Source organism: Triturus cristatus, chromosome 1_2 (assembly GCF_964204655.1).
Source record: "Triturus cristatus chromosome 1_2, aTriCri1.1, whole genome shotgun sequence".
Classification (NCBI taxonomy): domain Eukaryota; kingdom Metazoa; phylum Chordata; class Amphibia; order Caudata; family Salamandridae; genus Triturus; species Triturus cristatus.
In genome coordinates, this window is record NC_140580.1 from 880415323 (window position 1) to 880434138 (window position 18816).

The window sequence follows — 18816 nt, forward strand, 5'->3', positions numbered from 1 at the left end:
AACACACACATGCAGCTGTTGTTTGGGAACACGTACTCTTGGTCATATAGTTATGCACAGACAAGCAAATAGACAGACAAGATTTCAACTGCACCTTAGATGTAGAAACTTAATCTGTGTATTCAAAGGTACGGGGCCGGCTGCAAACACCCAGAGATCTTTGGATCGATCTATCTATCCATCCATCCATCTATCCATATTCACTATGCTTCTGTAGAAGGGGAGGGGGGTTAGTTCACCCTATTTTATATAATGACAGCTCCTTTTATGATTTACAGATTACTTACTATGCTGACTGTATTTGTGTTTGGCATTTTCTTACTCAAAATGGCACGTATACTGCATACTACAGCACGATAGTTGAAATAACTGAACTGTAATGTAATTGTATGGGATGGCTGAGGGATGCATGTGCACCAATAAATTATGTATGAAATATAGATGTATAGTTGCCGGCTTGCCTCAATGACAGTCTGTTTTCTGTATTTATAATTTGCACAGCATGTATCTCTTTAAAAGGGATGATCGAAAACCACAGCATTGTCATGTGATCAAGGCCGTTTTTCGTCCGAAACGCATATTGGCATACAATCCTCAATAAACTTACGAGCACATCAACAGATGGTCCGTGTCTGTGTTATCTCTGAATGGGATTAGCAAACTGCTAATGGAGCTTTGGATATACAGGGCATCATTTATATATATATATATATATATATATATATATATATATATATATATATATATATATATATATATATATATATTACCTACTGGCGGTCGCCAGTAGGTAGTTATAGTTAGGACCACGTTTCCATAGGAAATCCGCAACATTCTATTTTGAATAACTTTGGCGCCGGTCGACGAATCCTCGCGAATTTTTCAAAATAGGTGGGGCGCTACGCTACGCTCCTACCCTGAAAGTCTCGGGGGGATTCGTCAAGCGGGGGCTGAGATAAAAGGGGGGTCCCAAAACGCGTTTTTCCCATGCATTTTTCCATAGGACCTTTAGACAGGGCTACAGCCCGAACGGCTGAACAGAATTTAATGAAATTTGGCAGAGAGGTAGTCCCCAGGTCAAGGAAGTGCCTTTTGTAGGTTTGGTGTAAATCTGTTCAGTAGATTCTGAGAAAATAGCCTTTAAATCAATATATATATCTGTGGCAGCTTACGGTGCGCTTACCGTGCGCTTACCGTAAGCTTACCGTACGCGTACGGTGGCGTGCGCGAGCGCGATTCTGATTGGCTCTTAGATCTTAGTAAACATTCGAGTCGGTCGAAACCAGGAAGCGGCGGCCGCCATTTTCTCTCTCGCTTCCTGAGTTGGGCAGCAAAAACGTACCCCAAATATATGTAAAGAGGCAGTTTCATGAGATCCTAACCACCCAGCATTGATACAGGGGTCCCCAAACCACCCCCAAGCCCAAAAAAAAAAAAATTTTTTTTTTCGGAAAATCGCCGATTACGCTTACGGTAAAAAATTATAAAAAAAAAAACTATCCACATTCTCCCCACCCCGTGTGCAAATGGTGCCCGAAGAATACATTTCACAAAGATGCGCAAAATATGTCCCCCATGGCCCATCCCGCTTAACGTGGGCACGCGGTGCGCGCAGCGCACCGCGTGACCACTGTGCGTGCACGGTACTAACTGCGTAAAGTGGGCGCGCGGTGCGCGAGGCGCACCGTGCGCTCACTGTGCGCGCACCGTGCGCGCACGGAACGAACTGCGTTAACTGGGCGCGCACGCCACGAATGGCGTAAAGTAACTTAGCATTTAAAAAACCTTGCAAATTCACTGAAAAAACCATAGGTTTCACACATGTTATAGTTAGCTGGACATTTTACTGATAAAAAACCAATGAAATTCCCCCGTTATAGTTACTGCAGGCAACTATAACTCACGCGACCGCAATCTTCTGCTGATGACATATGTGTCTTTATGAAAAAAAAATATTTGTAATATATGTAAAGCTAAAATTTAATGGAAGAAGACATGGGCAAATAAGTGTCTAAATACAGTATTAGCATCAGCAGAGGATTGCGGTCGCGTGAGTTATAGTTGCCTGCAGTAACTATAACGGGGGAATTTCATTGGTTTTTTATCAGTAAAATGTCCAGCTAACTATAACATGTGTGAAACCTATGGTTTTTTCAGTGAATATATATATTCACTGAACATATCCACAGGCCACCCTGTGGATATGTTTGAAATCGTGACCTGCATATCACTGGGTACCTCCTTACAAATACCCCGGTTTGGGAGCCAGTAATATGCCCAGCCTCTGGAATTACCTATAACGTGTCATATGTCCCATGCAGGTCCATTGCTGTTTTCTCTATGTTAGCATGGGCACACTGCAGTTTTCACTTACTACACACACGTATTTTGCTTTGCGAAACTCTGTACTTTCACACAGAACTTACTGTTATTTTCGTGTTCTGTATTTTCATGGGATTTAGTCTGAACACCGTAACAAGGTCAAACAACAATGCCCCTTGATATTCTATTTTGGTCAGGCTCTGGCACCTAGACAAAACACACACATGCAGCTGTTGTTTGGGAACACGTACTCTTGGTCATATAGTTATGCACAGACAAGCAAATAGACAGACAAGATTTCAACTACACCTTAGATGTAGAAACTTAATCTGTGTATTCAAAGGTACGGGGCCGGCTGCAAACACCCAGAGATCTTTGGATCGATCTATCTATCCATCCATCCATCTATCCATATTCACTATGCTTCTGTAGAAGGGGAGGGGGGTTAGTTCACCCTATTTTATATAATGACAGCTCCTTTTATGATTTACAGATTACTTACTATGCTGACTGTATTTGTGTTTGGCATTTTCTTACTCAAAATGGCACGTATACTGCATACTACAGCACGATAGTTAAAATAACTGAACTGTAATGTAATTGTATGGGATGGCTGAGGGATGCATGTGCACCAATAAATTATGTATGAAATATAGATGTATAGTTGCCGGCTTGCCTCAATGACAGTCTGTTTTCTGTATTTATAATTTGCACAGCATGTATCTCTTTAAAAGGGATGATCGAAAACCACAGCATTGTCATGTGATCAAGGCCGTTTTTCGTCCGAAACGCGTATTGGCATACAATCCTCAATAAACTTACGAGCACATCAACAGATGGTCCGTGTCTGTGTTATCTCTGAATGGGATTAGCAAACTGCTAATGGAGCTTTGGATATACAGGGCATCATTTATATATATATATATATATATATATATATATATATTACCTACTGGCGGTCGCCAGTAGGTAGTTATAGTTAGGACCACGTTTCCATAGGAAATCCGCAACATTCTATTTTGAATAACTTTGGCGCCGGTCGACGAATCCTCGCGAATTTTTCAAAATAGGTGGGGCGCTACGCTCCGCTCCTACCCTGAAAGTCTCGGGGGGATTCGTCAAGCGGGGGCTGAGATAAAAGGGGGGTCCCAAAACGCGTTTTTCCCATGCATTTTTCCATAGGACCTTTAGACAGGGCTACAGCCCGAACGGCTGAACAGAATTTAATGAAATTTGGCAGAGAGGTAGTCCCCAGGTCAAGGAAGTGCCTTTTGTAGGTTTGGTGTAAATCTGTTCAGTAGATTCTGAGAAAATAGCCTTTAAATCAATATATATATCTGTGGCAGTTTACGGTGCGCTTACCGTGCGCTTACCGTAAGCTTACCGTACGCGTACGGTGGCGTGCGCGAGCGCGATTCTGATTGGCTCTTAGATCTTAGTAAACATTCGAGTCGGTCGAAACCAGGAAGCGGCGGCCGCCATTTTCTCTCTCGCTTCCTGAGTTGGGCAGCAAAAACGTACCCCAAATATATGTAAAGAGGCAGTTTCATGAGATCCTAACCACCCAGCATTGATACAGGGGTCCCCAAACCACCCCCAAGCCCAAAAAAAAAAAAATTTTTTTTTCGGAAAATCGCCGATTACGCTTACCGTACGCGCACGGTAAAAAATTATATAAAAAAAAAAAACTATCCACATTCTCCCCACCCCGTGTGCAAATGGTGCCTGAAGAATACATTTCACAAAGATGCGCAAAATATGTCCCCCATGGCCCATCCCGCTTAACGTGGGCACGCGGTGCGCGCAGCGCACCGCGTGACCACTGTGCGTGCAGGGCACTAACTGCGTAAAGTGGGCGCGCGGTGCGCGAGGTGCACCGCGCGCTCACTGTGCGCGCACCGTGCGCGCACGGAACGAACTGCGTTAACTGGGCGCGCACGCCACGAATGGCGTAAAGTAACTTAGCATTTAAAAAACCTTGCAAATTCACTGAAAAAACCATAGGTTTCACACATGTTATAGTTAGCTGGACATTTTACTGATAAAAAACCAATGAAATTCCCCCGTTATAGTTACTGCAGGCAACTATAACTCACGCGACCGCAATCTTCTGCTGATGACATATGTGTCTTTATGAAAAAAAAATATTTGTAATATATGTAAAGCTAAAATTTAATGGAAGAAGACATGGGCAAATAAGTGTCTAAATACAGTATTAGCATCAGCAGAGGATTGCGGTCGCGTGAGTTATAGTTGCCTGCAGTAACTATAACGGGGGAATTTCATTGGTTTTTTATCAGTAAAATGTCCAGCTAACTATAACATGTGTGAAACCTATGGTTTTTTCAGTGAATATATATATATATATATTCCAAAACAAAGCACCAGATTTGGAGAGGCACGCACCTTGTGTAATCCTTTATTTCTGCAAGGCAGCTCTGCTCAGGACCAGCAAACACACAGGATTCTTATGCCAATATTTTAATCCTTACGCGTTTCGGGCGTCATGCGCCCTTGATCACAGGTGTATGGCCAAATGCGGGAAGGCAGCATGCCGCAACTCTTAAATATCAGTTCATTGGTTCTCGCCTACTGGGCGTATCCGCAAAGTGCATCCTGGTATTTTGAGTTCAAACACACAATGGTGTCTTGCTCACACGATCAAGAGCAAGACACCATTGTGTGTTGAAACGCGTTACGAAGGAATAAAAGCCTGGTGAAATTCATTCTCCTGAGTGCGCATTCTATTTCTTCTGGACTGGTATATATATATATATATATATATATATATATATATATATATATATATATATATGATGCCCTGTGAAGTCCTATCTGTATGGTGATGGTGGATCACACGTATTTAGGTTTTGTAATGGTGGACGTAAACTGACCCGTGACCAAGAAGCTTGGCTTCAAAACGGGTCAGGATGTTTTTTCTTGATTTTGCCATGAATTAAAGGAATTCCCCCTTTTTGAATCTGAGCCCTGACTGTTTTTTCAATGTTAGAATAAGGCATATTTGCAGGATTACAGGGGCTGCCATCCCATCAGGGCCGCCGTCAAAAGTGTCCAGGAAATCGGCAGCTGGACGGGATATAATATATGAAGTTTACTGCAAGGCATTGAATAGGATATGAGCACAATCCAGCAAGCATAAATGTGATTTAATAGATAATTTTAGATTAAGGTTTTATTGGGAAAACTGTGTCTATCTATTTATTTATCTATTAATTGTATGTTTTTATGTAGTGATTATCCGGAAACAAGATAGGCTAAGATAAGAAGGGAAATGAAATTTGAACCGCTATTGAATGATTTTCATCATCTCCTATAACTTTGTTTTACTCAAAATTGTAATCAAATTGCAAAATTTGCATTGATTCCAAGTGGGTTGTTGTTTGAATTACCAAATGATCGCCTGTATGCGGATATCGGGGAACAATCCAAGGAGTCCCAAGTGCTGCTCTGGTATTTAAACCACAACACGAACATCACGTTGGTTGCTGATGGATATAATCACAATGCTATATGAATTGTAATATGTAGCAATCATCTTGATTTTTCAAGGGTATGTAATGTTAAAAAGTACCATCGAGACTGGTTTAAAGATTTATTGCACTGTCACTTTAGCACGAACAGAAAAAGAAAAGAAAAAAATGGTATAAAAATATCAGCTGACTTCCAAGCGTGTCATGTGATCAAGGCTCTCCGGAGCCGAAACGCATAATGGCCGTCTTACCAATGGGTGAATAAACTTATTTGATGCACCTCATTTGTGGTCCGTGCTCCATTCTTCCAAACCGAAGGGCCAGTGGCAGTGACTGCGGCAGTGGAGTGCTTGAGACATATATATGTATATATATATATATATATATATATAAACACACACACACACACACATATATATAAATATATACACACAAACATATATATATATATATATACGTGTATATATATATATATATATATATATTCGCTTTGCTTCTGTAGAAGGGGAGGGGTGTTAGCATTTTCTTACTCATTATGGCACGTATACTGCATATTAGTGCATGATAGTTAAAATAAATATTTTAAACTTTCCTTGTGTCTCTGACAGATCTTATTGCGGACAAATACAAGTGTGAGAACGAAAGGTAGTGTTCTGTCACCGCGATTCCTGAGAGGGTCGGGAGTATTGTGTTTTTGGGTGTCTAATCACCTGTTCCTCTGTGAGTGAGTAGGAGGACAAGTGTGACACGTTAGCTAGTCGCTCCTGAGCTCATTAGTTCTAAACTTGTAGGATAACTCAATCCCTGCCTACTAAGGTTCTATGGTCCCAAGCGTAGTTCTGTGATTTCGCAGAATCCTTGCAACAAACAGAGGTATCATAACTCAGGGAGGGGGTTTTATTAATGGTGGATTACAAGTGGGACCATGAGGGTTCCTTAGAATTTAGGTAATGCTGGTGGAATTGGTAATTTAGCTTCCGTTGGCTATTCTCCAGTTCGGCCCATTATTTCAACAGCTGAATCTGAAGTGATAATGATGCCACACATATTTGGAATGACCACAGCATGCAGAAGGCAGTACGAATCTGTCTTCTTTTCTTGGTCAGGGGATTACCAATACTTACATCCTCAGTCCTATTACAGGAAGTGTGGGTAGATGAAGAATTCCTGTTACTTGATCTTCTGCTCAGCAGCTCCAGTTCCAACAGCGCCACAGATGGAATGGCAGTGCACAGGTACAGGAACACCATCGGGGAGAACCTTCGGGTAACAAAAGAGTTTATGCACATTTTTCTTTTTGTATAATCCTTGCAATTTGATGTTTTTGTTTTACAAGTATCAGCATTTTCTCATTATTCAATCGCAGAATGCAGTAGTCATTTTAAAAACATCAAGTGAACTGACAAACAGCACCAACAAGATGATTTTTTCCTCTTTATCTAATTTCTATTTAAGGTGAACATTTTTGTTTTGATAGTTTACCCCTTTTGTATTTTTTTATTTTCGATATTTATATTTTATATTCTTTTTATTTGATATTTTTTTTGTATTTTATAGCTTACAGATATTAACACCAGCTATTGTATAGGGAATCAGATAGAAGTTTCTTTCATCATCAAAAAATCAGAGAAGCAATACATAATAGACACTGAAAGACTGACGTCAGAGTGAGAGTGAGGCTATGCAGTTAATAAAAAGCATAAACTGGTTATTGCTGGAAGACACACATGGCTGAAATAAATTTAAATCATGAGTCAGAGCTCCAAAAACTATTGGCAAAGTCAATACAACTGGTTTGTAAGGGAAAGCGCATGTTCACTGCTTGTGTCGTCTGATGGATTTGTGAGTGCACAGATAAATGCATATGTAAGTATGAATGAATGAATTAATGAATGAATATGGTATTTCTATTGTGCAAAGTCAGACGAAAGGCAGCAGACCACTGTACATGATCAAAGGCAAGCTTAAAGTCATTGAGTAATAGTAGAGGAAGCTGAGTTAAAGACGGCTAATAAATAATTAAAATTAAGTAAATAAAACTAGCTGTTTGCATGGGTGGACGAGCGAGTGCATGGTTGGGTGATTGCTTTGGGGGGGTGAGTGCATGGATGGATGCACAGATGAATACTAAGGTCACAAACAGATGAAATGGGCAAGGACAATGTGTGTAAGTTTGGGCATTTGGGGGCAAATGTAAGGGGATAAAGCTGGGACTCTGAGGACAGCAATGTAGGAGAAAGGAAGGGACAGTGTATGTTAGAGTAAGTGCATTTGCACAGTGCTTTCCCGACACTTGCATGGTCCTGAAGCATTCTCAGAATTGGGCAACCTTTATAATTCTGCATGGCAGTGAATGGGTGAGCGACTGAGTCCATGGTTTGAAGAGCGAATGCAAGGATGGGTAAGTGAATGAATGAGTAGATAGATGAATGAATGACTGTATGAACATATGAACGGAAGTGTAGCATGTAGGGGCAAGAGAAAGTTGCAGTTTAAGGATAATGCGGGAAGGCTGAGGATTTGATGGGAACAAATTAGGAGAAGGACAGTATACAAGGCAGGGGCAGTAAGTGAATGATTGCTTGGAGGGATGAGTGAGTGCATGCCGGATTGCTAAAAGAATGGCATGTGCATGAATGGATGAAGGGTTGAAGTACAGGCAATAGGGTAAGGGTAGTATGGAGTACAAGGGTAGAGTGGGGAGGCTGAGGCAGTGATGTAAACAGTGTGAAAGAAGAAGGTGGCATGTATAATGGAGAGCTGTCTGTGGCAAACTTAACAAGTTAACAGCCTTGCAGCCTGTGCTGCTCAACAGACTCTTCTACTTCTAGAGCTGATGGTAGCACTCCCTCTTGAGTGGGGCCCACTGCAGGGTTGGGCTTGTACTCTGTGGCCAGTGCTCAGGATTGGCCTCCTTGGGGGTACCTGAAGGCAGTGGAAGCTTAGCAGTATGTGAATACTTCAAAGTCCAAGGTTCGGTATTGCTGGTGGCCCCAAAGTGGGCATGCCAGTTGTGCTGCACCTACTCCGGAATGAGGCAATCCTGAACTTCCTTAGGCAGACCCTGTGTTCATGGATAGGGGTCAGATTCCTTATCACTCCCTACAGTCCCTCAGCTTGAGCATTTGATTGTTGATGATCCTGGCTTTGTCCAACGGGATTCTCCTCTGCTAGCCTCTGTTTCCTGGTGGTGCATGGCAGCAGTTAGAGCCTATATAGCCTATAGAGCTAGACCCATGGTTTACGTTTTTACTTTCATCACTGCCATCCAATGACATCTATTCCTTCCAGTGCCAACACAGCCTGTGAAGTAGCACTTCAAACTTATACTATCAGCCTAATGGTCATACCCTTTACATTTATCTCATCTTGTGATATAATGCTCTTTTAATTGTAAACAGCATTATTGACGTCCATTACTACAGTTATGTGCAAAAGCGAGCGACAAGCCCTTTGTACCTCTGACACATGCATTGTTTACACTGCAACAAGACCAAAGTACTCATCTTGGGACCCACCCCCTCAGCTTGGGATGACTCCTGGTGACCCGCCACGTTGGGAACCCCCCACACACCCACGAACCGCGCACGTAACCTCGGCATCATACTGGACTCCTCGCTCACAATGAACCACCAGATCACCGCTGGATCCTCATCATGCCTCCACATGCTCTGCCTGCTTCAAAAGACATTCAGATGGATCCCCACCGAATCCCGAAAGATGGTCACCCATGCACTCATCACCAGCAGAGTTGACTACGACAACACTCTCTACGCCGGCATCACCCAGAAACTCCTCTGGAAACTACAGAACATTCAAAATGCCACAGCCAGATTGGTCCTCAATATCCCCCGCTGCAGCCATGTCACCGAACACCTACGAGAACTACACTGGCTTCCAGTCAACAAAAGAATCACCTTCAAGCTCTTCATACATGCTTACAAAGCTCTTCAAGAGGCAGGACCAGTATATCTGAACCACTGCCTCTCATTCAAACTGGCCCTGGCCACCGTTCCACAGTTCCACAAGACAAGTGCCGGATAAAGATCCTTCCCCTACCTCGCCACCAAGACCTGGAACACCCTCCCTCTCCACCTCAGACAATCTCTGTCTCTAACCCATTTCAGTAAGGATGTCTGTTTGACTGAACCCCTGCGCCCAGACGGATCAGCACCCCTGATTGATTGATTGACTTGGTGATACTCGTGACTTGCCCTGCTTTTTGCTCCAAATGCTTGTCATTTTTCTGTGGCTACAGTCTTTCTAGGTGAGAAGGTGTTTCACAACATCAATGCCAGTTACTTGCTGCTTCAATGGTGTCTTGCCATCATCAATGCCCCAAAAGTGCAAGTTTTTGATCCTGTCATACCATGTTCTGTTACAGAGGAAGAAAGCGCATATTGTCTAGGGTCTGAACAAAATTAAAAAGTTCCTCGTGGAAAATATTTGAAAAACTTAAAATTTAGATTGGCCGTGGGCAGTGCTTAATTTGTAAAATATGAAGTCCAGGTGCTCAAATGTTTGTCGTAGGCCACACCTTCTTGCCCCTGGCTCCACCCACTTACTCTATTAGCTCTACCCACTTACTCTATTGGCTCCACCCACATCCTCAAACGGCACAGCTAAAAGTCATACCCCATGTGAATTTCATCAAGGGAGTCTTCCTTATATTAAGGTTTTGATAGGAGATTCCCCTTCCCTGTGAAAATTTTGAAAAATATTAAATCAAAAGTGCATTTAAAGCACAATTTTGGAATAAATTAGCCAAAATAACTAATGCATTGAAAAGGGACACTTGAAGTATTCCAGTGCTCTATGTGCCGATTTGGGGTCAATACTGAGGTAGGGTATGTCATTTTTAACAGAGTCTATGCTCACTCGAAAGACACACAAAATCTTCTAATGTTTGCCTCACTTTTAAGCTTTGTCTTCCGGTATTACTACAAAAGCAGGGTGAGGTGGTGGCAGTGTGCCGAGTTAGTTACACAGTGTGATTCACAAAAATGATTAATTAATCAACACTCAGGGCTGAACTGGGAACCAAAAGCAGCTCTGGCAAGTTTTGTTAGATCGGCCCCCATACGGTGTGTAGCAAGCGAGCGCAGCGAACTCAATGACTGCTAGAGATGTTTGGGGGAAATTCTCCCCTCATGAACATTTTGTAAAAAGCAAGACCAAAATGGTGCACAACACATTTTCCATTACATTAACTTTCAAAGCATAGTAAATTGTAAATTATGACAACCTGACATAAGCACCCAAGCCAGAAAGCATCAAAATGTCAAACAAGGCACCCAGGCCAGTGGCGCTGGAACAATTTTCAGAGTGTTGCCCTAAAAATTACAAACATCACTCAAAGGTGTTGAACAATCACGGACGTTTAATGCCCTGTTTGGGGCCATAATGTAGCAGATGCTTTAATAAAGCTCAAAACGTATGATTCAAACAATCTCGATGTACAAATAGGTGCAATGTCTGATATTTATATGTTTCTTTCTTCTTCATTGCTTGATTTTGCTGGGCAGAAAGTGTCATTCATAGTCGTTAAAAAGTCACTCGTAATTACACTGAATTGACTAAAATTAAGGAAATGGCACTATAGGAATCTGAAACCTCGGCAGCTATGCAGTGGGTGTCAGTGTCACTGGGCAAAGGGTGTACTGCAACGAGAGCAGAAGGACTTCACTACCTGGCAAATGAAACTCTCCACTGCAAGCCCTGCTGCCAAGAGAAGAGCACTTCCTTCCAGGCCTGGCTGTTCCCTATTTACTCATCCCCAGCCTCTGCTGCGAGTTAACCAAGCTGGTTCCTGCACCAGAGATTGTATATTACTGTGCCTCTACTTGCTGTTAAAGGCCCCCTACCCGAGTTTAAGGCCCAACTCACAGGCCTATAAAGGAGAGGGTGGCCCTTTAATAAGCGGTATTGACATACACAGAAGGTTAATAAAGCTGTTAGAGCACTCCGCCCAATGGTAATATGATGTTCTAAAAAAGACAAGGAGGAACAATAGGCAAGCACCATAATGGTGGAAACATTGGAATGTTGTAGATCTATACCAGTCACTACTGGTCATCAGCATTCAATTGTCCTAAAAGGAGCTCCTGGCATTCCAGTACGTGGATTGTATTGTATTAAGTTTAAGATGGGTCAGGAAGAAAAACATTGCATCACATATACAGAAAATGTAAAATGCCAAAGTGTAAAAAGAGGGCTCTATGAAAATTTGAGGCTGCAGAACCACTGGGCTTCTGGGAATTAGATACAGGCTTACTAGCTTTACCACCTTATGCCCTCTTTCAACTCAGCTTCAAAGCATCCGAGCCAGACACAAACCAAAACACAGACAACATGCACGGACAACAAGCACAGCCACTTGTACACACCACTGTGTGGGGGAGGGAAACCTGCCCTTCTTTGTACACGTGTTCCACCCCTTTGCACCCTGCACCCCTCTCCCTCATATAGTTCATTGCTTTGGATTCAGCAGCATATAACACAGGTATAGCTTTGACAACAAGAGTGCAAACATCCCTAACGCAAAGAACAGTTAAACAACAGGAAGCAGTGACAGCAGCAGTGCAAGTTTCCCAAGTGTAAGTCACAAGTTGTGGCCACCACTGCCATGTGCCTGCAGTGCCATCACCTTATGTGCATTACTTGCAATTGCAAACTTTTATAAGTTAAATGAATAATACACATTTCATACAAGTTTGTACATAAATACTGCTGCACTAAACACTGCAGTCTTCTCTTTACAGACTACAAACACACTCATGGCAGCAGTATTAATTACATCAACTCATCAACTGGGCTGGAGGGCATTTTGATTCTTTGAAGACAATATCACAACTTTGTATATGGGTAATTGGGATCGTTTGTCACCCAGAGATTCTTTAAGGCAAGGGCAAAATGGGCAATTAATCTGGGCCCCCACCACCCAAGGCCCTCTCAGTATTCTTTCTCTCTCTTACTTGCTTCTATTTTTCTGTCCAAATCTCTCCCCCACCCTCCCGTCTACCTCTAACTCAGATAGTCTTTCTTTACCTATCCCTCCCTCAACACCTTGTTTTTCTATATATCTTTACTTCTCTCCTCGCCCATCTCTTGCTCCGTTATCTCTCTCTCTGTGTCTGACCTCACCCCTCTTTACCTCTGTCTCTCTCTGCTTCCTTCCTACCCTTCCTCCCTACCCTCTTCTAAGTTATTCTTCACCTCACCTCCCATTTGCTACCATGCTTCTGCGGCACCCCAGGAGATCAATGTGCTCCAAAAGAAAACATGGGTGACTGGATGGCAATGATTTTCCCAACAGTACATCCAACATGTCAGCTGACTCACAGGGAACTTGCAGCCGCACCACAAGTTTCTGCATATTAATAATGAACCCAACAATGTGTGTGAATCGGATATACAGAGTCCAAATATTTGATAGAATCGAGCATAGCTTGTATTCAATGAGAAGTGTTAAAATTATCAAGCCACAGTACAGTGAAAAAATGAAAAAGATAAAAAGTTTATTTTCCTCAGGGAAATCTCCTTTCTACATAGCTTCGCTGAAACATTTGAAGCTCACAGGTTAGTGACTTCTGCAAATGAAATCATTTTAGGTAATTGTCTGCCTAATATACATTCTCTCCTGGTGACTGTGACACATTTTTACATCGATTACCTGGCTTGAATGCCACTGTGTTCGCATCATCATGCGTTTCTTTCAAATTGAGATGCCACTATTTAGATCTAAGTAACTGCTGCAGTAGAAGTAACGGTGCAACACAAAACATTGGGGTTTCCATCAAGATTTACCAAGAAACCTCTAAAATTTAAATTCTGTTATTAGCCACCTCTCAGACATACCAACGCCTCGGGCTAAGAGGGGGCTTCAGGATGGATGGCACTCGCCCTAAACGCCAGGTGCTGAAGCAGCCTATCAGTGGTGTTGACTATCCTTGCTCTATACATAAATATCATGGTTGGCAGTTAGTTAGTTAGTTAATACTTTATTCGAATTCAATATTCATGAAATCATAAAAGCAACAGGTTCATACATGGACAAAAATAAACAGCGATAAAAGTTATGTTTAAATAGGACATACAAAGATTACCTAAAAATTGATTAAACTTTTCCTTTTCCTTTTCCTTAAAATACTTTTTAAAAAGCCCAACATTATTGACACACAAAGTTCATCCTGTAAAGAAACTAAAAACAATAAAGCGGGGCGACAATGTCTCCATGAACCATGTTTTTTTAAAAATGGCTTGATCCATCTTGATCTTTCCATCGAGTAAAATTTACAGAAGCAAATTACGTGCAAGGTTGATTGGGTAGACAGGTTATCACACGGGCAATTACAAAGTTTTCTCGCCCAATCATTAACTGCGGGAAAGGAACCTAGTCGGAAGAAAACGTCGAACCTTAGCCTAGTTAGTAAGAAACGGTCAAAGCCCACCTGGCACCAGGTTAAATAAGGCTGAATGTTATAGGAGACCAGTATACGTTGATGTTGCAAAACAAGATTCTTGTTAAATTCAACGCCTAGTCTAAGTGATTCAACGTGAGACCAACATAGCTCCTTCAGATCCTTTCTTGTTATCCCGCACAAAGACTCTGGTTGATGATAAAACTCGGGTCTACCAAGATCCCTTGTGAATCGACAAATATACTTCAACCAGGGTATCCTGAGGGCCTTATCCAATCCCATGCAATCCTTGAGGATTTCTCTATTTAACGTTAGGTCCGGCGAGGTCCATACCCTATACCAAAGCAAAACTGGTTGTATGCTAATCAGGTCACTCACATAACGCAAACCTAACTCTGCATGGCAGTTAAAAACAGGGGAGCTAACAAGGGTTGCCAGAATGAATCTCAAAAATGCATTCTCTACCTTTTGTATAGAGGAAGAATTGTTATAGATCCCCCAAATACCTGCCCCGTATAAGGCTATACTGATGCACTTGGCTTGATATATTTTTAACAGAATCGCAGGTGGTCTCTTCCCCAACTTTTTCGAGAAAGTCATAAGTGCAGCGGTGGCTTTCTTGAATGACAATGTCCTATTTCTGATGGCTGGCCCCCAGGACCCCTTTTCCTCGAGGACTATGCCCAGATAAGAGAATATTTTGGTTGGGGCAAGTTCCTCCTTCCCAGCAAACAGGCGGCACGCTCTTTTCTTACGACTACCACAGGACATTACGAATGATTTAGAAACATTGAGTTTTAACCCCCTGTTGTCCATGAAGTTTAAGTAAGTGTCCAGAGCAGTTTGGAGACCTCTTTGAGTCCGGGACATGCTCACTGCATCATCAGCGTATAGGAGGGACGCAATTTGGTGCTGATTAACCTGAGGGGAGTCGCGTACTGCAGCAACTAAAACATTTTCTAGATCGTTAGTATACAGGTTAAACAAGAGTGGGGCGAGTACACACCCTTGTCTCACTCCCCTTTTTACATGAAAAGGCTTAGTGCATTCACCATTTATACCGTACCTAACCTTCGCCCTTGCGCCGGCATACAACTGTCTTAGGAAGGAAATAAGTACTTCGTCTACCTTCATGTCGCTCAAGATCTGCCACAGTCGATTGTGAATGACACAATCGAAAGCAGCACTTAGGTCGACGAACACTACAAAAAGTTTACCTTCCTTGGCCTGGGTATATTTACCAAATAGTGATGTAAAATTAAGAACCTGTTCCACGGTACCGCAACCCTTGCGAAAGCCATATTGGACCGGTGATAAAATGTTGGACTCAGCGGCCCATAGTTGTAGGCGATTCAAAATAACACGCCCGGTGACTTTCAGAAAGGAGTCCAGAAGGGATATGGGACGATAACAAGAGGGTTTATCCCGGTCCCCTTTTTTAAATATTGGTATGATTACAGAGTCTGCCCAGGTATCAATAAAGCCCCGTGCACAGCTAGCCTCCAGTACACGCGTGAGTAGAGGCGACCAAAGCCCAGGCTGGGTTTTAAATAGATCTATTGGAACGCCATCTGCACCTGGCGCTTTGTTACCTTTGCTCTGGGTGATTGCGTCAAAGATTTCATTAACGGTAGCATCTAGCTTAATCGGAGCAAAATCGCCCGCCTTTTGACCCTGGGTAATTATCTTCATATCTACCAGTTTGTCTTTCCCTCCTGGATTAGAAACCTCGGCGAAAAAGTCTACCCAGGAATCTTCTGTGATGGCCACTTCCATTCTATCAGTTTCCCCTGTAGTAAAGAAAGGTGCCTTGACCGCCAGCCAAAAGGCAGAGCAATCCTTATCCAAAGACGCATTGTATAAACATTCCCAAGCTTCGTTCTTAATTGCGCATTTACAAGCCTTCCTAGCCTGGTTGTACACACGTCTAAGATAGGTAATTTCAGTTTGATTCCTTGGTTTTTTCCCTAAAGCATTCTTTAGGACAGTATGGGCCTTAGTACAGGCTGAATCGAACCACCCTTTTCTTGCTACTTTCCCCTCTTTAATTGGACGTTGTAGGTCATCTTTAATTATCTTAGTAATTAAAGCAAAAGAGTCCAGAATGTCTGTATGAGATACTTCGTCCTGAAGGCAAACATTGATGGAAGTTAATGCTTGTTTAATTATAGACCTGTTCATCACCTCTTGATTACACTTTGACCATCTAAGGGCATACCCATTCGTTCTATTTAGGGTGCAGTTAGTTGTCCAGGCCAATTACTCCGCCGGAGTACAGACTGTATTACAGGGGAGCTGTATACTAAAGCTCAGTGGGAGTTGGTCACTCACCCCAAGTGTATGTGTGGCAAAGTCGGTTACCCAGCTGGAGTGAGAGTTGGTAACGGTAACAAAGTCGATCAACGTACTAAACCCTCTCCCCACATACGTCGAGCTAAACTTCACCGGGGGCCTACAGAGCAGGTTAACAAAACCAAGATCGAATGATGCCATCATTTCATTAAATGAATCGCCCCCGCTATTATGATCAAAATGTGGTTGATATTCTGATTTATATTTTTCCTGATCACCACAGCCACTCAAATAATATTTACAGAGATGGTGGTTGAAATCACCTCCCCAGATGATAATGGAATCCCTTGGGGATGAATCTAATAGTGCCCCTAAATCCTTAATAAGAGTATTTATCATACCGTTAACTAGACCTTTCTCAATACTATTGTACATATTAACGATAAGCATCTCCACCTTGGGAGTCACCCGAATTAGGATGATCTGATAGTAATTGCATTGGCCCACCATTTTTACTGACAGAGTCTCCATCAGATTGGATAAATAGATAATCAGGCCGCCTTTATTTCTCCCTGAAATGGAGGGACTAGCAGGTTGATGAAAAGTTCTGTAGCCGGTGATATGAATGGCGTCCAGGGACCAAGTCTCTTGCAGACATAATATATCTATGTCCTTAATATAGTCAATCCATATGGGATTATCAATCTTGGAACGGAGACCAGCTACGTTCCAAAAGGCAATCCTGGTTCCTTTATTTTTAACATCCCCTGGTTGATCAGACAGAAAAGTAACCTTCTGTTGGTCACCCACACAGGCTATCACACTAGGTTCTTTCAAATCAGTTGTGGCAGGATCAACAGCAACTTCCGTAGTTGGGCGTCAGTCAACTCCTTCGAGTCCGCTCAAAACTGAGAAGCGATTGACCCCTTCAAAACCATGGCAGTGGCCGTCGTACCCACTCCACATCTGATTAGGAAGCGTTTTTCTGGGGTATTCCCAACCTGAATTAAGTGGGATGTGGTAGCTCTTCCTACTCCCAAGTTCAGAGACCTTGCTAGAGTTTGGTTTGTTCAGCTCCCTATAAAAATAATCAAGTGGGAGGATCTGGATACCCTTCAATTGTGGCTTAGCGTTAAATATGGACTCATCAATTATTCGTCTAACCAAAAAGGGATTATTAAAATTGAGTATAATACAGTCTCCAGCTTTAGTCTTCCTGGTTCTACCAATCCAGGACACTCTACGTACCATTATTAAGTCATTCCAAATGTTGTTACCCGCCAAAGTGTTCTTTGTAAACCAGTGGAGCACCTTATTTTTTAACTGCCCAAAGTCCTCTCTAACGCCCCTGTTCAATACAGGGACGTTTGCGAGCACTACTACTAGGGGTGAACACACTGGTGGAAGATTAATAGCTGGTAAAGGGACCCGTTCAACCTGTTCAGCCCGCTCTGTCTCCCCCATACATTTATCACTGGTTTGTGAAGATGTAATAGTAAGTGAAGTGGGTTCGGCAATATTAACATTTTTAGTTGGAGGGAGCATCGGAGGTAAAGTAGTGGTACTAGTTTCACCAGAAAGGGTTGCAGCTACACGGATGGTTGGTCCTTGAGGGGCTAAGTTATTGCTAGGCGATATCTCGGTGCAAGTGAGCGACTTGGGAAGTGTTATGTTGTCGAGCCTACATGTATTAATATTGACAAGGTCACCCAAGGCGTCTAACTTCCCATTGATGATTTTCAATCTCTCGATTATTGGAAGGGTAAAGGATCGCAAAAGATGGGTTATGTTTGAAAGTGATACTACTGTGTCCTCGTCCCTTCCGCTAAATGTAGCTCTATTATTTAAATCAGGAGACTGCAATACAGATCTATCGGTGCTTGAGAGTTCCTCTTGGATTTTTTGATGGCTTTCTTAGGACAAGTTACACTCTGTGTACCAGAAAGCTTTAGAACTTTTGGTTTTCTGCCTGTTTGACTGCTCCCGCCCCTTTTCCTTTTCCCTTTCCTATCCATACTAGGTGGGGCCACTACAGTGATGGCTTCGAGGTCTACTAGATCTGCTGGCTGTAAACTTTTCCTGGGCTCTATCGGGTAAAAGCCCTCGGATGAATCAAGACTACTGAAGGAGTTATTACTCTTAGACACATTTTCCTCTACAAGCGGGTAATCAGAATAGGTTGAGCTACGTGGGCATAAGGGAGTCAGATCTGCCCTTGCCGGTGACACCACATTGCTTAGATCTCCTAAGGAAGAGCGTCTGACGTTCAACAGTTCCATGGACAGTCGCTT

At 42.6% G+C, this 18816-nt stretch overlaps 1 protein-coding gene across 1 annotated transcript in view; it reads right to left on the bottom strand.

Moving 5' to 3' along the window:
- LOC146868205 (transmembrane protein 26-like) overlaps positions 1–18816 on the bottom strand; it is a 118899-nt gene that overhangs the window by 12762 nt on the left and 87321 nt on the right. The window contains exon 3 of the mRNA XM_085615248.1: positions 6938–7073. Within this exon, the coding sequence (XP_085471374.1) occupies positions 6938–7073 (136 nt within the window). The remainder of the gene's footprint in view (positions 1–6937; positions 7074–18816) is intronic.